The 23,390-nt window shown below is 36.6% G+C and overlaps 3 protein-coding genes and 1 long non-coding RNA gene across 5 annotated transcripts; 2 read left to right on the top strand and 2 right to left on the bottom strand.

Moving 5' to 3' along the window:
* The first annotated feature begins 8,821 nt into the window (after positions 1–8,821).
* LOC133032284 (uncharacterized) lies at positions 8,822–10,181 on the top strand. The gene is made up of 3 exons (XM_061106170.1): positions 8,822–9,504; positions 9,602–9,771; positions 9,868–10,181. The coding sequence occupies exons 1-3, from the start codon at positions 8,822–8,824 to the stop codon at positions 10,179–10,181; spliced, it is 1,167 nt and encodes a 388-aa protein (XP_060962153.1).
* A 591-nt stretch (positions 10,182–10,772) lies between these two features.
* LOC133032283 (uncharacterized) lies at positions 10,773–14,215 on the bottom strand. Its single transcript, XM_061106169.1, has 5 exons — positions 13,316–14,215; positions 12,271–12,816; positions 11,851–12,138; positions 11,021–11,535; positions 10,773–10,914 (listed from the first exon to the last, which is right to left on the bottom strand). The coding sequence occupies exons 1-5, from the start codon at positions 14,213–14,215 to the stop codon at positions 10,773–10,775; spliced, it is 2,391 nt and encodes a 796-aa protein (XP_060962152.1).
* A 1,398-nt stretch (positions 14,216–15,613) lies between these two features.
* LOC115702695 (uncharacterized) lies at positions 15,614–16,668 on the bottom strand. 2 transcript variants are annotated; one of them, XR_009685285.1, is made up of 3 exons: positions 16,304–16,668; positions 16,059–16,134; positions 15,614–15,962 (listed from the first exon to the last, which is right to left on the bottom strand). It is a non-coding gene; the product is annotated as an uncharacterized LOC115702695 (long non-coding RNA). The 2 variants fall into 2 exon arrangements; XR_004008939.2 differs by having other exon boundaries at positions 15,614–15,930.
* Positions 16,669–19,316: 2,648 nt separating this feature from the next.
* Positions 19,317–21,000, top strand: LOC115725556 (reticulon-like protein B5). Its single transcript, XM_030655122.2, has 3 exons — positions 19,317–19,322; positions 19,977–20,088; positions 20,771–21,000. The coding sequence occupies exons 1-3, from the start codon at positions 19,317–19,319 to the stop codon at positions 20,998–21,000; spliced, it is 348 nt and encodes a 115-aa protein (XP_030510982.2).
* The last annotated feature ends 2,390 nt before the right edge of the window (positions 21,001–23,390 follow it).

Below are 23,390 nucleotides of genomic sequence, written 5' to 3'. Positions count from 1 at the left end.
TCCTCGTTTTTATGTTTTAGGGGGTATTGCCATGCTTTTTATCGATAGGGAAACTTTTAGTTCCTAGTTTAAGTCCCCGGGAAGCGATTTAGCGTGTCACTTATAGTGTTGTGATTTTTATGGTTTAGGAGCCTGTAATCCGCCGCTCAGCTAAAGTTCCAGTCAGGTTGACCGGCACACCTGAATTCGGAATCCAAGTAAGATTAGTATAACAGTATGCATATGTAGATTACATGTTTAGCGTGCATGTAGGAAGCCTGTTAGATTACATTAGTTATGTATGTTGGCTTCGAACCATCCAACCCTGTCACGTCGGTACAGGCTGGAGTATGACCAGCAGCCGGAGTATGACAGGTTCGACCGATCAGGCTGACACTTGGTTGGTGGTTCCGTACTATTGACGTATCCCGTCGATACAGGCTGGAGTATGAACAGCAGCCGGAGTATGACCGGTTCGACCGATCAGGAGGATACTTGTCAATAGTACCGTCCCTGTGAACGTTCAGAACTCAGTACTATGTTGGACATGGCAGTAGTGGCTCAGTACCTTGTTGGACACGGCAGTAGCGGGACTCAGTATCGTGTTCGACACGGCAGTTAGGGTTATGATTAGGGGTATGGGCGTCTGATCATAACCGGGATTATGTATGAGTATTATTATGCTTTTCTTACTGAGTCTGTCGACTCACAGTTCTACGTTTATGTGTAGGTAAAGGCAAGGCTAAAGCTGATGGACCGTGAGCGAGCTTGTGAAGATTGTACATGTCGGGGCGGTTAGGCCTGGAGAGTACGATTCTCGGGACAGCGAGGCTGATTTTGTAACGGGTCGCTAGGCGCATTTATTTTGTGTATCAGTTAAACAGTTAAATCTTTTTGTAAATGATTTTATAATCGGGATCCCGAGTCTTTTGTAATATTATTTTATAAGTTTAATTAAAAAGCAAAAATTTTAATTAATCACGTTTTTCCATAAACCTCGTTGATTAGCAACGAGCTGCAGAGCATGTTTAAAAATCACGTAATACGCCTATGTTAGTTAGGGTGTTACACTTACACAAAGAGAGAGAGAGAGAGATTACCTGAACAGAAGCCATTGAAGATCGCAGAGCTTGAAATCATAGAGTTAAGGGAGAGCGGAGAGAGAGACGAGTGAAAAGAGGAAAAAGTGTTTTTAAAATGTTTTAAAATCGTAAAAATTCTGTTTTTAAAATTTACATAAATTTAATTTTAAATTAAAAAAATAGAAAACGCAAATATTTTACCAAACATGATTTTATTTTGAATTGTTGAATTTTTGATTAAAAAAAATAGAAAACCATTTTTAAAATGGTTACCGAACAAACCCATAGCGAATAATTCTTTTCACAACAGAAAGATGAGATTCCATGGGATTTCCTTGATATCGTGCACAAACAAGACCACTATAGCAAATGCCAGGACGACTAGCAGTGAGATAAAGCAATCTACCTATCATACTTTGATACAAAGTTTGATCTATCTTTACTCCTTGTTCATCTTTGCTTAATTTCAAGGTTGTGCTCATGGGAGTGTTGGTATGTTTAGCTTTCTCAAGACCAAAGTTTTTCACCAGGTTCTTTGCATACTTCCTTTAAGTGACAAAAGTTCCCTCATCTGATTGCTTCACTTGAAGACTGATAAAATAAGTGAATTCACCTACCATGCTCATTTCAAACTCCTTTTGCATTTGGGAAACAAAAACTTGCACCTCAGAGTTAGAAGTAGAGCCAAACACAATATCATCAACATATATTTGAGCAACAATTACATCAGAATTAATGTTTTTGATGAAAAGTGTTTTATCAACATTTCCTCTCCTGTAATCATGAGAAAGTAAAAATTCAGTTAGACGCTCATACCAAGCACGTGGTGCTTGTTTCTAACCATACAAAGCTTTGTCTAACTTATAGATATGATCCAGAATGGAAGTGGGACAAGATTACAATGGACTTTGTTACTGGGTTACCATTGACACCTTTGAAGCATGACGCTGTTTGGGTGATTGTTGATCGTTTAACTAAGTTTGCTCATTTTATTCCAATCAGGAAGGATTACAAGCTTACCAAGCTAGCTCGACTTTATGTAAACAATATAGTTCGACTACATGGAGTGCCTTCAAGCATTGTTTCTGATAGAGATCCTCGATTTACATCAAGGTTTTGGAAGGCCTTGCAACAAGCCTTAGGGACTGAACTTCACTTGAGTACTGCCCATCATCCACAGACAGATGGACAGTCTGAGAGGACCATACCGACTTTGGAAGACATGCTTCGCTCTTGTGTTTTGGATTTTGGAGGTAGTTGGGGAGAACATTTGTGACTAGTGGAATTCACATACAACAACAGCTACCAAGCCAGTATAGGCATGGCTCCTTATGAGGCCTTATATGGGAGACCATGCAGATCACCATTGTGTTGGGCAGAAACAGATGAGCATGTCACTATTGGACCCCAAATTATCACTAGTACCACTGAAAAGATTAAGGGAATCCAAGAAAGACTTAAGGTTGTTCAAAGTCGTCAGAAAAGCTATGCCGATCTCCATCGACGGGAAGTTGAGTTTGATGTGGGTGATTATGTCTTCTTGAAAGTTACTCTTATGCGTGGTGTAACGAGATTTGGAGTGAAGGGTAAGCTAGCCCCGAGGTATATTGGACCTTTTGAGGTTATCGAGAGGATTGGGGAGGTCGCTTATCGATTAAACTTACCAGGACAGTTGGGACATGTTCATAATGTGTTCCATGTGTCTATGTTGAGGAAGTATACTCCAGATCCGTCACATGTTATTGAGTATGAGGCTATCCCTCTTCAAGAAGATGTGACTTATGAAGAACAACCTGTCAAAATCTTGGCGAGAGAGCAAAAAGTGTTAAGGAACAGAGAGATTCCAGTAGTCAAGGTCTTATGGAAGAACCACAGAGAAGACGAGGCTACTTGGGAGTTAGAGTCCGAGATGTATATGAAGTATCCTCACTTGTTTAATTTCCAACTTGAGGTTGTACTTTGAAATTTTGGGACGAAATTTCTTTAAGGAGGGGAGAATGTGATACCTTGGTTTGACCGAGTCAAAAAGGACATATATATTATATATATATATAAAAAAGCAAACATTCAGACTTTCCCTCACTCACTCGTCCTCTCTCTCTCTCTCTCTCTCTCTCTCTCTCTCTCTCTCTCTCTCTCTCTCTCTCTCTCTCTCTCTCTCTCTCTATCTCTCCTTTTCTCTCTCTTCAAACACAAAGCAAGAAAACCCATAAACCTCCATAACCACCACACTCCGGCAACCCACCTCCGGCCACCGCCCGACCTCACGCGCTGGACCACTCGAACCTCCTAGTGCCGGCGACCTCACCCCCAAGCGGTGCCACTTCTCTCGACGCCGTTAGCTTAGGATCGCAAGTCAAAGTTTGGGGTTTCAAACTTTGAATGGATTTTTCGATCACCTCCGGCGTCTGTTTGACGAGAGGTTTTCACCACCAAACTCAGCTCGTCGAGGAGAACAACCTACACTAAACCATTTTTCCCGGTTTGCTACTTTTTCCGGTGACATTTTTGTAGCTCTGCCCCTTTCCGGCAACTTTCCGATGACATCGTGTACCGTTTTGACAAATGGTTGGCATGGGTGTGATGTACTCGTCGAGGTGGTCATTTTGATATACACTACTCCTATTTTTGGCGACGTTTTCGGTATACCAATTTTTACCGCTACCGATTGTTAATGTGCACCGCTTAGGTGAGGTTTCGGAACCCCAAATTTTAAATATAGTCATATTATATGTCGTTGGACTCGGTTTTGAATGTAGAATTCGATAATGATAATTATTTTACCATTTGGTGGTATAGGTGAGAGTAATATGTAAGATTGGACTAAACAATTAGAGCTCGGGACTTAAGAGCTTAAGATCGTCTTTTGGAAAAGTTTAACGACTCGGGAGAGGTAGGGACTCAACTTGGTTATTGGACTTGATTTTTATACGTGTTGTATAACATTGGACATATTCAAATTTTTATGATTTACAAATTGTTTGAAAAATTAAAAACTTAATCTGCATATTTTTTCTGGACTGTTCTGGGGCACTAAGTGCCAAATATATTTTTGTATGCAAATATTTATGCAGGTTATAATTTTTGGGTTTATTCAAAATACAGTTGTTATGCTGGTGAATTTTCTAGAAAATAAAAAGGAATATGTTCTTTGTTATGCTTATTATTTGCCTGCTGTGGTTATACTGATGAGAGTCATGTTAATCATGTTCGGTGCATATTGTTGTTTCACGACCTAGTCTTTGTGTCATCATAGGTAGATCAGGTGTGCACTCACCTGTAGGTGAAAGACCTAGAATCTGTACAGGGAGTGAATTAAATCTGAGCCCCAGTATTATGGTGGATATCAGATGCGACTACCCTGTTTTGGATGTCGTTTATGATTGGTATTGAGAGCTAGGGGTCTAGTGGACGGTGTGATATGCATTTGACGTTTGATTTGTGATTATTTGTGGTATCTCTACTTTGTTTATACATTTTGATACTGGTGATGAGATATTTTATCTTTACAAAGCTAACCATGCAGGAATTTTATTAAACCAAGGGTCCTTTGATATTAGTTGTTTTCCTACTGGGCTTTATAAGCTCACCCCCTATTTTCTCCCATTCTAGGAACTCAGTTTGATGCTAGTGGATGAGGATGGTACCGTTGGGAAAGAAAGTTGTTATTAGTTTAGTCTTATTTTACTCTTTCATCTTCTAATGAGACTGATTTTGTATTTAAGCTGAAATGAATGGTCTGCACTACTAGAAAAAGACATTTAACTTCGGTTTTTATCTCAGTTTAACTTTGGTTTTTATGCATAGTTGTAACCGAAGTTATTTGAGGCGATGTCGTATATTTTAAAAAATCGAAATCGTAAGAGGGACTTACAACTTCGGTTATTATGTAAGAACCGAAGTTGTAAGTAGCTTATGACTTCGGTTTTTACATAATAACTGAAGTTAAAGGTAGAATAATAGACTTCACTTTTTAATTAATGACCGAAGTCATAAGTCTTACTATTTTTTTTTATTTAATTAAAATTGAATATTACTTTTTATTTTAATTAATATATATCAATTTTTTTTTGAAATAATTATGAATAAGGAAAATAACAAAGATTAAATTTGAAATAAACATGAATTTAATTATATTATAACAAAGTTAAACTTTACAAAAATACAATTTAATTATAAAATAACAAAATTAAAGTATATTTGTTATCCTTACTAATAAAATTACATAATAAGTTTCAATTTTGATAACCATTGATGTTGCAATTGTAGCAAATTTGTGTCCTCATCGTAGTTTGACTTTCCTCCAAACTGTAAAATTAAAATATAAATTAGTTATATATTACTTAATTATAAATTAGTATATTAGTTACAGATATTTACATAATTAAAGGAATATATAAATTACTTTTCTTTAGAATCATCTCGAATCTTCCCGCTTTCACAATGTCATTAATGTACATAAAAACCACATTCATATCTCAATACTTGTTTTGAATAGGGTATAGGGGTTACTTTTAGAAACTCTCCAAGAAACGTGTTGGAACCTATGAGCATTTTATATGCCATATCACACAACATAAATAAAACTATTAATGCTACATGCCCAAAACAAACTAAAGTCATAAGTGACTTGAACTGAGTAATGATATGATCCTGAAAACTTTTATTAGAGGTGTGAATACATATGTTAATGTGTGTACACCACATACTTGTCATTATCATTATTCTTAACTGGATGCAACTCACCAACAAAGCCTTAAACTACACAGAAATGAGAAGATAATAATAACAGCTACTAATAACAAGGACTAGCAATCCATAGTACAAATTAACAAATTATAACCTAAAATACCCAAAATATTCAAAAAAAATTCAGACCGTAAATATTTTCGTCTAACTTTTTATTTCTCTATAAAATAACTACATTAGAATAATCAAAACTACACAAAAACATATAATAAAAATCGATTTATTTTTTACAGTAATGAAACTTACATTAGTACTTTAGCATACAAGCAATAATGTAATTTGGAGGCAGAACAAACAAGAAATTCAATGATCAATCCCTAGCATTATGTACAATAAGTATTAATTCATAGTGTATTATACTAAATAACAAACAGTTACACATATCGAAACGCAGCTGTCAATAATGAATGAATGAACAAATTTTTTAGAAGTATCACTCTTAGAACCTCTAATGCACTTTGCTCCTGTAGGAACGTCTAATTCTGCTTGAGCTTTATCCTTGCAGATCTTTAAAATGACAACATTATAAATTTGGATCAAATTTTTATTAATTCACAGTTCTTTGTCCAGGTATAATTCTTGTAACTGAAGATAATTTCAAAGTCCTTTCTTCTCCATGAGAAAACCAGAATAACGTTGTTTCATCCTATTAGTGACACTAAAGCTGAAATTATTCAAGCACTTTAGATATTTCCCTATTATACATAGAGAATTTTCAAGTATAGTGATGACTATAATTATAAAAATAAAAACTGTTGAGTTCCAAATTTCAATATACAAGTATAGTGATGAGTAATGTATAATTATAAAAATATACATAATTGAAGTTTTCAACCCACATACCAACATCAGAGATTAGGCCATGAAATACAGTATATTCTAAAATTTCCTACCAATTCTTTAGTAAGAGCTATATTTTAAAACCAAAAACAAAAAAAATAGGGAAATTTGACATTTTATGCTTAAACATTAGATAGGGTGTTTAATTATACCACCCTTTTAAAAATTTTATAACTATCCTCATCTTTTATTAGTGACCCCAAAACACCCCTCTCCTCTAACCCAAAAAATTTGCCTCTTCTCCCTCTCATCTTCACGCACTCTCTCTCTCTCTCTCTCTCTCTCTCTCTCTCTCTCTCTCTCTCTCTCTCTCTCTCTCTCTCTCTCTCTCTCTCTCTCTCTCTCTCTCTCTTCACGCACTCTCTCTCTCTTTCACTCTCTCTCTCTCTCTCTTCACGCACTTTCTCTCTCTCTCTTCACCCACACTCCCTCTCTATCACTGTCGCCGATCGATCCTCTCCCGGCCGACTGCCACCTCCACCATATTCACCCTCAACCTCCACCTCACTCAACAAAGCAATGGGTAAGTGTTTTTCTTAGTAAATATTGTAGTTTTTTGTTGAATTGCATGGATCTGAACGTTGTTAGTTGTAATATGTGACTTTTGTGTCCTTGAAATGGAGGTAGAGTTTGTGGCTAACAGTCTGTATTTTTCTGGGATTTTTTGTTTTTTTGCGATTTTATGCGACATCATGCGATGTTTTGTGCGATTTTCATGAGCAATCTGAGGTTAGGGATGACATGATTAATTTTGGCAAGTTTGTACGATTATTTTACGATTTTATGTGCGATAATTATGTTTGGCGATTGGTGTGCGATATGTTGTGCATCGTTATGCGATTTTGTTGACTATGTGATATTGTGTGACTTTATGCGATTTCTTTCCTTTGTTGTGCGATTATTGTGCGATATCATGACTGGTTTATATTATGTTAGCCTAAAGCGATTATTGTGCGATATTGTGTGCGATATAGTATGGTGATTTTTTTATGTAAGTTTGTTTGTATTTCTTTAGGACAGATTCATCTGTATTTGTACCTGTACTGTATGATGGCGTTTGGACTTTGGAGCGTTTCAACTGGGTATTTGATTCCTCAAAAAGTAAGACATTGATATTGGACGTTGACTGTACACTGAAAAAGTTGCGTGAAGTTTTGCATGAAGAGTTGGAGGTGGACCCCTTGGTGTATGAATTGAAGTTAGAAGTTCTTTACATGTACATGAAAGGCACTAAGTTTCCACCTGAGGTTTTAGTGAAAGATAGTCAACTAAGAGTGTTCTTGAGCATGAAGGCAAAAATGAGTGTGGACAACTTGTTGCCACTATTTGTGACTAAGGTGAAGAAGAATGTGAATTTGGAGCAGACTCCCCGAAATGTAACCCCTAGAAGTGTTGTTGGGACCTTTGTCCCAAAAACTGATCTGGGGGTTGGTTTGGACGAGCAAGTTGGCACTAATGTAGATTATGAGAGAGTGGGTATCGAATTTCATCATTCAGATGAGTTCGATGCTCCCTTTTACAACAATGATCCTGTGGTTGATTTGGGTGTGGATGATGATGTGGCTACAGATGTACCTCCCTTGAGGATGGAACTAACTCCAAGCAACCAAGTAGAGCGACAAAGAAGACCCCACGTAGTGAGAATCGCCAAACACCAGGAACTAGTAGCAGTCGGCCAGGTCCTTCTGATAGTGCTCCTGTATCTGAATTTGAAGTTTCTACTAAATTCAAACCTCTTGTGTGGACAAGGGAAGACATAGAGGAAAATAATGTGTATACAACATCTCTTAGTGGTACGCCTTCAGGGGAGATATATCTTGGCAAGTTGTACAAAAACAAGGAAGAATTGAAGAATGTAGTGGGAAGGTATGCACTGAAAAATAATTTTGAGTGGATGGTAAGTAAGTCTGGCACTGATGTGTTTTACGTTACTTGTAAGGATGAAAATTGTAAATGGAGATTAAGGGGGAAGAAGAAGGCACTTTGTGACATGTTTGAGGTTACTGTGTTTCACAACAAACACACATGTAACTTGGATTCTAGACATTCTGATCACCGGCAAGCAGCACCGTGGGTCATTGGTCACATTATTAAGAACAAGTATCCATCAGATGGATCTAACTACAAGGCAAAAGACATACAGGGGGATATTTGATGAATATGGCATCAAGATGAGTTATGAGAAAGCTTGGAGATGTAGAGAGAAGGCAGTTATGTACAAGAGGGGTACTCCAGCAGAATCTTATAGGAAATTATATGGTTACTTCTACATGCTGGAACAGAAGAATCCAGGCACTATTACTGACATTGTCAGCAAGGATAACCGGTTCAAGTACTGTTTCTGGTCACTCGATGCTTGTAGGAAGGGATTTAAGTTTTTTCGTCCTGTGATTAGTATCGACGGAACATTCTTGAAGACGAAGTATGGAGGAACACTGTTAGTTGCTGTTGCGTACGATGCAAACAACCAATTGTTTCCGGTAGCCTTTGCAATTGTTGACAGTGAGAATCATGACTCTTGGAAGTATTTCTTGCGGAAGTTGAAGGAAGCCATTGGTGAGGTTGAAAATCTTATGTTCATATCGGATAGGCATCAAATCATTGAACATGCTGTTGATGTTGTTTTCCCAGAAGCATGCCACTGTGCATGCTTCAAGCATATTACTATGAATGTCGTTCACAAGTTTAAGATTGATGTATGCAACAAGAAAATATGGCTTGCACCTTACGCATGGAACAAGACGGAATGTGATAGGCATTTTGAGGTGCTGAAACAGATGGACCCTGCCATTGCTACATACGTTGAGCAAATAGGGTTTGAAAAGTGGGCTCGTCCTTATTGTCCAGGCGATCGGTACAACATAATGACAAGCAACGCTGCCGAAAGCTTCAACAAGGTGATAGAAGAATTCAGAAAAATATCCAGTAACTATTTTGGTTGACTTCATCAGGTTCACACTTCAAAATTGGTTTGCTTCTCGTCTCGAGAAGGCTAGTAAGTGCGCTACTCCTTTGGCTACTACTTTTGAAAATGATTTAAAGGATCAACATAAAGATGGTATGTTCAGGAGTGTCCTTTGTAATGGTGCCCAATTGTTCAACGTTGGTACGAGTCCTCAAGGTTAGAGAGGTGGTGATGTGAACTTAGTGGAGAGAACATGCACTTGCGGACTTTTCCAAACGCTCAAAATCCCGTGTCCCCATGCATGTGCCGCAGCAGTTAGTCAGAATGTGAGCGTGTACACACTTTGCTCTCCATATTACACTAAAGAAACGTGGAAGAAGATCTACGATGCCACAATTAATCTTGTTGGCGAGGAGGATGAGTGGGTACTACCGGAACATATCAAGAACATAAGAATCGGGGTACCAGTGGAGAAAAAACCAGTAGGTCGGCCTAGGAAGAGCAATGCAGGTAGAAGACTGACGAAGCGTCGACCATCTAGTGGTCAGGTGGTAGTGGAACCTCGTCATTGTTCGCTATGTCACGGTTCAGAGCACAACAGAGCTACATGCAAAGCTCGAGTTTGAACCATTTCTCTAATATTTAAATGAATATGTGTTGTATTGCTGGTTGTTGGATATTGTGCGATTTTCTCCTAGATTAATACTTTTTGGTTTGTTTACCGACTTTTAGGCGACATTATGCGATTACTGTGCGATTTTTAACTGACAGGAGCTTGTTTTTTTAGTTTGTTTTGTTCTGTATTTTTTGGCGATATTATGCGATAATTGTGCGATTTTGTGCGATGTTAACTGCATAGGATCTTGTTTTTTTAGTTTGCTTGGTTCTGTATTTTTTGGCGACATTATGTGATTAGTGTGCGATTTTTGTGCGATGTCAAAATAATCTTGATTTTTTAGTTTGTTTGGTTCTGTATTTTTTGGCGATATTATGCGATTAATGTGCGATTTTAATGCGATTTTTACCAAAATAATTTTTCAAGATGTCATCATTTGACAGGTATTTATCAAAAATTAAAAAAATAAAGAAATTGATACAAGCAACAATTTAAATAGCTTTAAATTTACTTGTTATATATAATTTTGGTGAGATTATAATACAATTACAAAAGGGGAGTTTATGTGTATAAGAATAACATTAGAAAAACTTACAAAAAACTACCATGTCAAGTTCTGGTAAAATAGGTCCACACACCACCTATGTCTAAAGGTGAGCATGTTATCATCATGAACATGCTCCAACGACCGTTCCAGCATGAAGTGCTCAATGTGCTCCATGGCATACATTCCACAATTGCCACTAAAAAAAATTTACTAAATATTAGCAACAATTAAGTTAAGTAATTCATAATGGAGTGCAAAATTAAATAAATTACTCAAATTATACAAAAAAAAAAGAGATTCACCTGCTGTTCGTTTGTGGTGCAACCTCAAATGTAACTAGTCTATAATGCAGGGGTAGGAGCTGACTGAGATCGCCCAACTCCACCGGATGTACATAATTGTTGTACGAGAAATAACCGCTAGCTCGAATTAGATTCGCAAATAGCTCGCTGTAAGGCTTCAAATATGACTCCATGCGTGCCTCAACGGTGCCACCGATATCAGAATCATATACAATGATCTCCCAGTTCTCGATATCCACCTCAACTGCCACCCAGTGGCGCTCTTTGGGAAGGTGCAACGCAAAGTATATGTACTCCTGGTTCTCCCAACATGGCAAGTATCTGTGCGGTATCCCCTGCACGTAATTCATAACGCCCTCATCCCATTTCATCTTGCTCTTGTCACCCTCATACATATTCCAATACATGGAAAAGAACTGTGGAGCAGATGTGTCCAAAACTACACCTTTTCGAGTGTAGACTTCTGGGTACAGGGTCCGTCTTCTTCTCAATGAGTGCGCCATGGCATCAATTTGCTGTATTCCAAAAGAAAACAGTAAGAAGGAAATCGCATAAAAGTCGCACAAATATCGCATGAAATCGCACAAAGCAATTACCTAAATTGTATCAAAAATCGCACAAACATCGCACATAAGTCGCAACAAATACACAAATCACTGAATAATAATCGCACACACATCGCATATAAATCGTATAAAAGTCGCATAAACAGATTAAACATAAAGTTCAAATATAGCATATAAATCGCATACAAATCGCATATAAATCGCATGTAAGTCGCACAGAAAATGAAAAACACAATAAATTAATTCTGTTAAGAAATAACTTACAGCATCGTCGAGCCATTCATTCAGCACCATCAATTTCACGAACCAGGATCTAGTGGCTTCGCCAGTGTGAACATCCCTAGGACGGCCATTGTCCCTAGCATAAGTAATCCACTTCTGGAAAAATTTTAACAGCCGGGGGTCCGCCGGTTTCAGTGTGTCTACTACCACGGGCCCATGTCGTTGTTTCTTCTTCCCAGCTGTGTAGTCATTCAAGAAAATCGACTTCCGCTTTCGCCTAAGCCTACAGAACTTCACCCCATCTGGTGGCCCCTGCAACTCTTCCACATCCTGAGATTCTGTATCACCCAGCGAAATGACAATGGCGTTTGCAGGAGTAGAAGGAACGTCACATACATCAGGTTGTCAATCTTCTGGGTAGACATCATCATCATCATCATATGTCGGCGGTGATGGATGTACCGTCTGTAATGGCTCTGCCGTGTCGGATGGATGTGTGGGGTCTGATTGCTGTGCCGGCCCTGATGGTTGTGTCGGCTCCGAAGGCTGCTTCTGTAACAAACTTATCACGGTCGCAATTTGATCCATGATAAGATTCTTCATCTCTTTCTGACTTCTCTTGAAGTCAGTCTTCATGTCAGTCTGGGCAGTGAGAATCGCAAGTTGTTGCGCTTCTACCTTCTCCAATCTCTTAGTTAACAAGAGGTAGTCAGAGTCATTGGGTGGAGCAGAGCTTGGGGGCACAGTGGCAGGGGTTGGGGGCACAGTGGCAGATGTGGAGGCCTCTGCTGTTTCCTTGGGTGGGGATGGTGGAATAATTTTGGACCTTTCCACATATTCTGCCACCCGTTGGGCTTGGGTCTCGAATGCGGTCGAATCTTGCGCCCCGGCTTGTGTTTCTTCGACCTCATCCAACCCCATTTCCACTGTGGGGACCTCACCCTCACAATTTTCCTTCCAGTAATCAACCTCCCAATTCCGAGGATACAAGATTTGAAGCACAACCATCTGCAAAAACACAAGATCACGTCAAATCGCAAATAAATCGCATATTAATAAAAAAATTGCAGACATATCGCACAATCATCGCACTATATCGCCAAAAATCTATTACATAAACATAGAAAAGTATATCAGCTATTGTCATTGCAAATCGCACAAAATCGCACAGTAATCGCATAAAGTCGCCAAAAAATATGAAAACAATACAAGTGGAAAACATGAGACTTCCAACAAATCGCACAACAATCGCACAAGAATCGCATAAGGTCGCTAAACAAATAAAACAATACAAGTAAAAATTTATAAGGAGTGCAAGTAACATCGCACAAAATCGCTCAATGATCGCATAAAGTCGCCAAAAAACATATTAATAACTGAGCATTTATAATGCACTGTAATGTAAATCGCACAAATATCGCACAATGTCGCATCAAATATCGCATATAACACAGATTACACTTAAAGAAAAAAATAATTGCGCTAAAATAGAGAAAGATTCACATACCCTTTTCTCAAAGAGTGCAGCCACATCAGCTTGCTTCACATCATGTTTCGTGACTGTGTCGGGGGTGCTCCAGTTCAACATTCGAGGGAATCGAGTCCCTTTGCACTGGCCATACTTCTTCCCCAAAACTTGCATGGCCTCAAATGCCCAATATTGCAGCGCAGGAGCATATCCGTACACGTTGTACTTCGCTTCAGGTTGAGTAACCTTTTTCTCCTTCTTGTGTTTCTTCTTGGTCTTATCGTTCTTATCCATGTAGTTTTGCCTAAGTTGTTGCATATTCTTAGTGGTGGAAGACAACAACTTCTGATAAGAAAGAAGACCCCAAGGATACTCGAAGAACTTCTCTTCATTTTCTACCAACTTTAGCATATCTGTCCAGATATACACACCCTCGGCCCGTGACAGCAGAACACCTTCGACAAATGCACACAACCCCAGCTTGTATACATCGTCAGCCACATCGCATGCCTCAAACGCTAGCCAAAGGGTTTTAAAGGTCACCCTTTTTGAGTTGTTGAGATAGTCTCGCAAAATCCGATCAGAATCACATTGTGCAGTCAATTCTTCTGACAAAGGACCACCGCTCATCTTTAAGCCCGTGATCAAACCGAACTCAGACCGTCCAAAACTAGCTTCGGTTTTACCCACGTAAAACCACACTTCATCATTTTTGGCCTCACTCACTTTCTTCTTCCTTAGTAACAACTGATGGACAATAACCCCACTGAATTTCAATTCACTGGCATTCCAAAACACACCAAAAGGCGTCTCCTTCACCTTCTGAGTCAAGTTAAAAGCTTCAAATTTGGCCTTTATTGAAGCAAAGTATCCGTTGCCTCTGTATGTTATACGCCCTGGAAAGTGGTCTGATAATGGGAGAATAAGTTCAGGAGCCATCTGCATTTAGAAAGATTAACTAGGTTTTATCGCATAATAATCGCACAAACATCGCCTAAAATCGCATAAAGGCAGCAAAAAATAGGCCACTCTAAAAAAGAATCGCATAAATATCGCACATAGGTCGCATAATATCGCTAAAACAATGCAGAACAAAACAAATAAAAAATCAAGTCCCTGTCAGGTAACATCGCACAAACGTCGCCCAAACATCGCTTAATGTTGCTAAAATCGCACAACATACTCCATATAAACTAAATCGCACAAACCTCGCCCAATGTCGCCCAAATATCGCTAAATATACCCATAATATTGCTGAAATCTACTCCAAATATACTACATCGCACAAACATCGCACAATGTCGCCGAAAAATCGCTAAATATACTCAGAATGTAAAAACCTCTTATAAAATCGCACAACATCGCATATTAAATCGCATAACGTCGCACAAAAACTAAAATAGGAACAAACAGTGTTTACCACGACCCCAATAATTTCCCCTGATTTCTGATGCATAATTTACCACAAACAAACATACTAAATCACAATTTCAGTTTAAACAGATTCATCCGTCACAAATTAAAGCATGTTTTAACAAAATTTTTTTTAAAAATTACCTCTTTTATCCAAAGGTTCGAATATTTGAAGAAGGCGGTGGTGGGGACGGTGCTCCGAAATGGTCCGAGTACGTTTTGGAGGTTGCTGAGGGTCTCGAGTGGGTTGTTGGGTCGTCGGGGTCGATGGGGTCGACTGGGTCTCGAGTGGGTTTATGGGTCGTCGAGGTCGATGGAGTGGTCTGGTTCGAATGTGGGTGGGTGGTTCGTGTCGACTGGGTCTTCGTGGGTCGACTGGGTCTTCGTGGTGGTTCGACGGTGGGGTTCGAATGTGGGTGGTGGTTCGACTGTGGTGGTTCGACGGTGGGGTTCGAATGGAGTGAAGGAGAGAGAGAGAGAGAGAGAGAGAGAGAGAGAGAGAGAGAGAGAGAGAGAGAGAGAGAGAGAGAGAGAGAGAGAGAGAGAGAGAGAGAGAGAGAGAGAGAGAGAGAGAGAGAGGGTTGTTAGAGAGTGTTAGAGAGAATGGGGGGAAAGTGAAAGGATAGGGGTAATTTAGGAAGGAAATTAAAAAATTGGCATATTTTTTTTATGTGTAAATTCTTGGTATAATTAAACACCATTTTCTATTTTTTAGCATAATATATCAAATTTCCCAAACAATAAAGAGTACAGTTTTGAACATCAAACAAAAGAAAATTTTACACTAAACAAGTCTCTTTCAATAGTCTATACAAATGAAATTAGATTAATGTACTATAGATTAGCAAATGAAACCGATTTTACCATCATTTTAACCAATCTACTAATAGAAACAAAAGCATAAAAGCTGAAAGCCTTGAAAAAGAAATTACAGTATAAAGCAAAAATAATAAATTCCATAAATTGATCAAAGGAAATTATGGACAATTAAAATTTACCTCTTATAGACTTCTCCAAAGGTACCACCCAAAGACATTTCTGAAAAAGCCCATCTGCACAATGATGACCCTCCCACAATTCAAGCCCACTAGTCAGAATCCCCGGCACAAACACCACAGGGACTCCTTCCTTCTTCAATTTAATACCAGGCGGGTCCGGCAAAGGACCGGTTATGGCCTCTTTCACGTACTGGGGAAATGAAGCTGGCATGGCATTGTACAAGAACCACAAAACCCACCAAACTGTACAAATGCACCCAATGAACCAATGCCAACTATCCACACAATCCAACAAAGCAAATAAATACATTAAATACAAAATACAATGATAAATATATAAATACTGTCTAAGTAAAGAAAGAAATGCTTACTTTTTGAACATTATTTGTAGGTGATGTGAAGAAGAGACTAATGGAAGAAGATCTTTAAACGAAAACAAGTCAATACCTAATTCATATATGATAAAACTATTACATACCAAAATATTTTTAGTGTTTTAATTGATTAGATCTAAGGGGGATCGAAACGAACAGAAATCCAACACAGCAACTGGGAGGAAGTTGTTGGACTCGTTCAATCAAATAAAAAGAAATGAGGAGTGAAAGTCGGGCATTACCAGAAGAAAATCCATTGAGGAGGTTAGTCGGAGCAGAGAGCTTCAGTCAGTCCACCGCCGTCCTCGTCCTCGTCCTTGTCGTCGGGGTAGCTGTAAGCGAAGAGTTTGAGAAGTTGAGGGTTTGAGGATCGTGGGGTTAAGGGTTTCGACAATTTGGGGGTAAATTGAAAGGTCGGTCCCTTTGCTTTATTTGTGGGAATAAGAAGACTTTAGTCTTCGGTTATTAGCTAATAACAAAAAACAAAGTTCTCCGCGTGGAAGCCTTTGATTTCGGTCATTTTTAATTACCGAAGACAAAGCTTTTCTTAAACAAAAGAGCAAACATTAAATACTTTTAACTTCGGTTATTTATAAAAACCGAAAATATAACTAAAATTTTATTTGGCATAAATTTAAAAGCGATCATATTGGTCTTAAAATAGTTTTATCTTCGGATTTTTAATTTATTAAAGAAAAAAACCGAAAATAAAAGATATATTTGTAGTAGTGCTGGATGACTTAAATTAGCTATGTACTAGTTAGAAATGAGGAATGATGGATGCTAGGTATTATTTTGGTATTTTATTGACTTATTAAATCTATCTATTTGGTGATTACATAACTGTGGGGATATTATTTTTCTTTTATATTGATGAGTGGTCCTGGTTTTGTTACTAATACTTTCCTATTAATATAGGAGTTAATCCATTACTTTTAAGTTAGTATTTTGTGATATAACTTAAAGGATCATTTATCTTTCAACAAGGGTCAAGTGTAACCTTTGACCACCCGAGTTATGGATATTACATATCTGCCACGGCCTAGGGCTCGGGTCGTGACAAGGGGTCTAGTGGACGATGTGATATTCATGGGTAGCTTGTCTCTTGTGATTATTTGTTGTCTCTCTATTTTGTTTATTCATGACGACGATGATGATAATGATGAGATATATTTTATTTTAAAAGCTAACCATGCACGAATTTTTAAAAAACTAATGGTCCTTTGATATTAGCTGTTTTTTTACTAGGCTTATAAGCTCACCCCTATATTTCTCCTTTCAGGAACTCAGTTTGGTACTTATGTATGAGAGAGAATCGTTGATGGAGAACGATGAGATTAGCTTAGTCCAATCTTAATTATTAATTAAATCTTTATTTAAAGATTGAATATGTATATAATTATTAATGGATGGTAAGTACCATTTAAATAGCGACGAGGAGTTAGGGATGAGGAATATGATAGATTCTTAGTATTATTTTGGTGTTTTACAAAACATTAAATCTAATTATTTAGTGAGAATAACTTTGAAAACAATATTTTCTATATATATTACCGGACCATCCTATTTTATTATAATTATGCTTTATTTAATATATGAAGTATTCTATTATTTTGAATATGTATTTTATATGATTTTGTAATATAAATTAAATGAGTATTTGTAATTATTACAACAAGTGATTTTTTTTTTTATTTAAGCGTTTATATATTACAATCATGTTTCACGGGAGACTCGAACCCAGGACCTCCAACACACACCCACCTATTACATCAAGTGTTAAAGTATGAGTTTTGATTACTTAAATTATGGATTACATGTCTCTCATGCCACAGCTTAAAATTCGGGTCGTCACACACTCTCTTAAAAAAATATATATAAATATATATATGGTCTGATTTATTTCCATTGACACATATTAAGCCTGTCTCTTACTGCATATGCCTATTTGGGGCCTCTGTTGGTGAAACACTTAGGTGGTGAGCCCCACAATAATCCATATGGAGAGTGCCCTCTTCATAACAAACTTCAATAATAACAAATATCTCTGCAGTTGATAGATATCTATATTATGTATGTGTATATATATATGTAGCCAAAGGCCCAAAAAGGAAAAGGAAAAATAGTGTAAATGTTTGGCGATCCAGAACGTCACATTATGTCGGAGATGAAGAGCAACATATAGAGCTGGCTCCCGCAGATGCCGACAACTTCAAAATTTCCCGATATGTATTTCCGTGTGGCACTCCTAGTAACTTTCTTATCTTTCTCCCAACATTATTATTGCTTTTGTTTTCTCTGAGCCATATTTTTAATTTTCTAATTGCTACACATGTACATATTTAAACAGTATAGTAGTATATATGTGTAGAAGTTCTATATACATATATAAATATATAAAATATCAGTTATCCTCACATTTAGGTTAGTTTTGTACAATACATTATCTGTAATTGCCATGCACTTAGTGTGTGATGAACTTAGTTGGCTTGTTCCCAAATCCCAAGATATAGAGAATATTGTCAATAGCCAAGGCTAGGGTTATCTCAATCTTTATCGCATCCTCTACTTAATATTCACCGCGTGGATTTTGTCACATGGTTTGAAGAATAAGTTTCTAGATACTCATTCTCTACTTATTCATACCATTAGAGATAAAAAAAACAACTGATATATATTTTTCAAAAACATTAAATGTAAAATACAAAATAAAAATGAACAGGGAATTTGATTAATTTTCATGTCAGAATGACAGGACAAAAGTTATTTAGACAAAAAGAAATAGAACGATATCACATAATCAAACATTACAAGGCATGATTTTATTTTACTTTCTTTTGTTCGAAAAAACTAAAAAGAAGAATTAATCATTGAAAAAGTTAAAAAACGGGAAAATAGGATAGGGCTTTAGAGAGAGAGAGAGAGTTCACAGATGGAAAGAGCTATCGAGTAAGGGTAAGACACCTCGTCTTTTGCAGGAGGGTAATTGATGATGGCCACATTTTTCTCTTCCTCTCTCAATTCTCTTCTCTTCTGAGTTTTGTAAAATAATAATAATAACAATAAATAAAAAAACAAAATAATTAAAACAAATAAAATCATTAGTTAAAATAAAATCATTTACATTATAAATACACATAGAGAAAGAGAGAGATTAGGAGAAAAAAATAAGTTAAAAAAAGGGAAATTAGCGTTGGAAGGAGTAGTGTGTTTTGTGATGAGTTTATTAATTAGCCAATTAGCTAGTGCGACTGGATGAAGGTGAAACCATGTAATTAAATGTTGTCCATTATATTAGTGTAATTTAGTAATAGAAGAGAGGGCCACCCGAGGTTTTTATTAAAGTAATAATATATATATCTTTATATATTAAAGGTGCCTATCTAACGGCATTGGTTTAACAGAATATACTTCAAAATAAAAGAATATTCTGTTAAATTTAACGATTAGGTTTGATCTCCCGTTAACAAATAAATCCAATAATTAAACCCAAAAACTTAAACAATCTTTTAAATATTAATAATCTCTTTTTAAATTAAAAAAATCATCTTAGCCACATATCTCTCTAACAAACCGTATATCTCAATTTTTTTGATATTTTTTTATTAAGCTGCCGCAAATTACTGTAATTTTTCCTCTCTCTGCGTCTCACTCTCACCCTCCACGATTCCCTCTCTCTTCTCGGCTCCTATTGCCGGCGTCGATCTCCACCACCATTCTCTCGTCGTTTCACTCATCTCTCTCCCCTTCTCGGCACTCGGCATCTCCCCGCTCCGGCCTCTCCATTTTTCTTAATGACTCTCTAATTGAAGTTGTGCCGAGTAATAATATCCCTGGTAATTTACAATGTAATATTTCAAAATTTAAAAATTTTGTGTCAGGAAACTGTGAAGGTTTATGGGTATTTGGGTATAGGACTCTGAATCGGAGCAAGTGAAAACGGAATCTCCGTCTTCTGTTCAGACCAAGATTTTCAGGCTTTTTGGGCGAGAAAGACCAATTCACCAGGTTTTCACTGGAGGAAAACGTAAGGATCTCTTTCACTATTTTTTCTTTTTTCTTTTTTCAATCCCGATTTGCTTTTTCCTCTAGGTCTTTCACTAATTTGCTAACCTTACGCTCTTAGATTTATTGCCTATAGATTTTGAGACCTTGTTTAAAGCGTAATATTTGTTTGGATGCCGACAAAATGCTGATAATCAAATATGATTGTTATTTAAGTTATAGCTCCAGCTGAATTTTTTTTAGCGATTGCGCAGTTGATTGAAGGGAATGAATTTGTGAGTATTATTATCTGTGTTGAATTCTTTGATAGTTTCAGTTGATATTCTTTAAATATCGTTGTGCCTTAAAATAAAATAGAAGACACAAAGGACTGGGAAATTGAATATTTTTTTTATTTAATAAAGAAATTATTAATTTATTTGCTTAGAAGATCGTGTGAACACAACCTTGTAGTGGCATTGTTGCTCTACACAGCAACGCTAAATAACAAGTTTTTATTTAATGGAGTTTCTTTGAGAAGGTTGACCTATGGTCTATGGCATAATTCATGCTTGTGATAAAACGTTTGTAAGTCTATAGTTGGCCATGTAACTATCCAGAGACCTATTCACTCAATTTCTGGAAGATTACCTGTTTCAATTTTATATCACAACTTTCAGCTAAATGTTAATGTTATTGTTGTCTCAATATGTTGGTTGGTGCAGCTGCCGATGTGCTATTGTGGAGAAACAAGAAGATTTCAGAAAGCTTTCTTGGGAGTGTGACAGCAGCTTTGATCTTCTTTGAATTGCTCGAATACCATCTACTTGTTTGTCACATTTTGATTGCTGCACTTGGTCTCTTGTTCTTGTGGTCAAAGGCACATACCTTTATCAACAAGTATGATAACTTTTATAAGTCATTTTTGTCTGCCCTTTTATTTTCCTTCAAGTGACCATTATCTTCAGCTCTCTCTCTCTCTCTCTCTCTCCCACTTCATTCTTTTCTTAATTGCAAACTCCTTTGATATTACATGAGTCCACCTCGCATCCCACAAGTACAGATTCCGGAAGATCCATTTCTTCAGGTTGTTTCTGCCCTTACTATTGAAATCAATTGGGGTTTTGCAGTCTTACGTGATATTGCATCTGGAAAGGACTTGAAAAAGTTTCTCATGGTTCGTTATTTTCTATCAAGTTTATGTGAGATTGAAATATCTATTTTTAAGTTAATGTTGCTTTAATGTGTTCATTTGCTTTATTGAAATATATATTTTCCATCAAGTTTGTTATTTTCTGAAGATAATTCATTTGCTCTGTTCGCAAGAATTTGACATGCGAAGAGATAGCACATCTAAAGGGTTTGTTCGATGGGGAGAAACACATTACAGCAACCACAGGTTTCCAATGGTGGACTCATTCCATGAACATCTAACTGTATTTGAAGCAGTTCCCTTGGCTAAGCCTTTGGACAACATTGGCTTAAAGATAGACACTCCTCCAGCGGCGCCTGAGAAGGACAAATCGATCGTTCTGGTTAGTCTTTTTGTTTTTCTTATTTCTGATTCTTTGTTTGAAAATGTATTTGATTCGCTTCAATTGTTTTAAGTTTTTTCTTAGTTAGTTCCTTTTATAAAACACATGCATGAGATGATTTTTCCTTGAAATCATGTAGATCAGGTAGAGTGAAAAATGTTTGTGTGAAACACAGCAACACAAACTTGTGATTAGATATGGGAAAGTGACAACTGATTAGGTAGAGGTAAAAATGTTTTATAAGATGTCATAGTATTCATGATTGATTATCTTTAGTTGCTTATTTTCTTTGTTAGTATTGGTTAATCAGATTAAAAGGAGTATGTACTTCATTAGCACTATAAATTGACTTTTATTTAAAATACCATACGATATAGATTGGATTTAAAGGTAGAATGAGGGTTAGAGGGAAGGATTGTGGAAAGAGAAGGATGATTCTATTTTGGTGAGAGGATGGGTTAAGGTCTGATGAGATCTTCCCCTAACCCACATTCAGTAGATCTTTTATAATAATTGGTACCGATCTTGTATACAATATAAGTTGTAATGGTGTCTTTGGATATTAAAATAACATTATTATATTATTTAGATTGTTGTCTATGCATGTGGTAGTCGTACTTGTAGATAGGCACTTTGCAAGTCATTCCTAAATTGCCAACAGAGTTATTTATCTGACTCATAGCTCATTGTTCTCGCTTCACACTTCACAGTAGTTTCTTGTGTTTGTTCTACTAATTGGGCTCCATTTAAATTTGCTACTTATGTTGTATTATTGTTTTTGTGCGTTAGTGTTCTCATGTATAGATCATTGTACTACTGCATTCTGATATTTTTTATTGGTATTACAGATTTGATAATCAGATAAGAACTAAGTAGAGAAAGCACTCAAATCCAAGTTTATGCAGGGACTATTACAGTCTACTTCATGGATAATGACTTATAAATAGAGAATAAGTTTATAAGCAAAGGCCTCCCACTTCATTATTTTAGAAGAGAGCCAGTACACCTTTGTTGTGTTTCTATAGATCTTACGAATTCGATGAAATGCATATTATATAAAATTAGCTTCATATACCTATAAGGTCTATCCAGTTTCTTTGCTTATTCATAAAAATTTCTACACTATGTATTAATAAATATTCTATGTATCCTTTTATCTAGAGATCTTCAACTATATGCCTTTTAATTCAAATATATGCCCCTATCAAAAAAAAAAAAAAAGGTCAACTATATGCCCTTTCCAAAGATTTTGGGCCTTTTTCAATAGTGTTTTCTTTTAGTTATTTTTTTCTTAACACTTCATTTAATAATTCATCCCTTTAATTATCAAAATTATCAAAACTGTTAGCTTTTTTGTTAATTTTGAAAACTTCCCACTTTTTTTTTCTTTCATTTAACAAAACTTGTCACATATTTTTCTCTATTTCAAAAAATATAAATATCAACACTTTACTCATTATTTGACTTTCAATTTCATAAATTAACTATTATTACTATATGTTTCTTAAAGCTTTACACAATATATTAGTTAATCTTTTTTCCAAATTACTAATATGTTATTTACAACAGTCACTCTATATTGAACATTATTTATTTTAAAATTACACATAAAAATAAAATTAAATCCTAAAATAAAATTAATATTTACGTGCCTCGGCACGTAACTTCTACCTAGTATATATATATATATATATATATATTATAAGTCCGAGAAGATCAGAAAACATTATTATTATGGAATTTGATGACCACGATGACCAAGAGGAGGAGGAGGAAGGGGAAGAGGAAGATATAATCGAGGACATCTCAA

The sequence above is a fragment of the Cannabis sativa genome, chromosome X, assembly GCF_029168945.1.
Source record: "Cannabis sativa cultivar Pink pepper isolate KNU-18-1 chromosome X, ASM2916894v1, whole genome shotgun sequence".
In the NCBI taxonomy this organism is placed as follows: Eukaryota; Viridiplantae; Streptophyta; class Magnoliopsida; order Rosales; family Cannabaceae; genus Cannabis; species Cannabis sativa.
This window is presented reverse-complemented; position numbering and strand designations above follow the sequence as displayed.

Bases quoted from the DNA above. Each gene is read 5' to 3' on its own strand.
- LOC133032284 (XM_061106170.1), top strand. From the start codon at position 8,822: ATGAGTTATGAGAAAGCTTGGAGATGTAGAGAGAAGGCAGTTATGTAC. The intron at 9,505-9,601 runs GTACAACATAAT...TGACTTCATCAG, and splicing joins CCTTATTGTCCAGGCGATCG to GTTCACACTTCAAAATTGGT. The intron at 9,772-9,867 runs GTTAGAGAGGTG...CATGTGCCGCAG, and splicing joins CGTTGGTACGAGTCCTCAAG to CAGTTAGTCAGAATGTGAGC.
- LOC133032283 (XM_061106169.1), bottom strand. From the start codon at position 14,215: ATGGCTCCTGAACTTATTCTCCCATTATCAGACCACTTTCCAGGGCGT. The intron at 12,817-13,315 runs GTATGTGAATCT...GTGTTTTTGCAG, and splicing joins CTGCACTCTTTGAGAAAAGG to ATGGTTGTGCTTCAAATCTT. The intron at 12,139-12,270 runs GTACATCCATCA...ACAGAATCTCAG, and splicing joins CGGCAGAGCCATTACAGACG to GATGTGGAAGAGTTGCAGGG.
- LOC115725556 (XM_030655122.2), top strand. The intron at 20,089-20,770 runs GTAAGGATCTCT...TGGTTGGTGCAG, and splicing joins GGTTTTCACTGGAGGAAAAC to CTGCCGATGTGCTATTGTGG.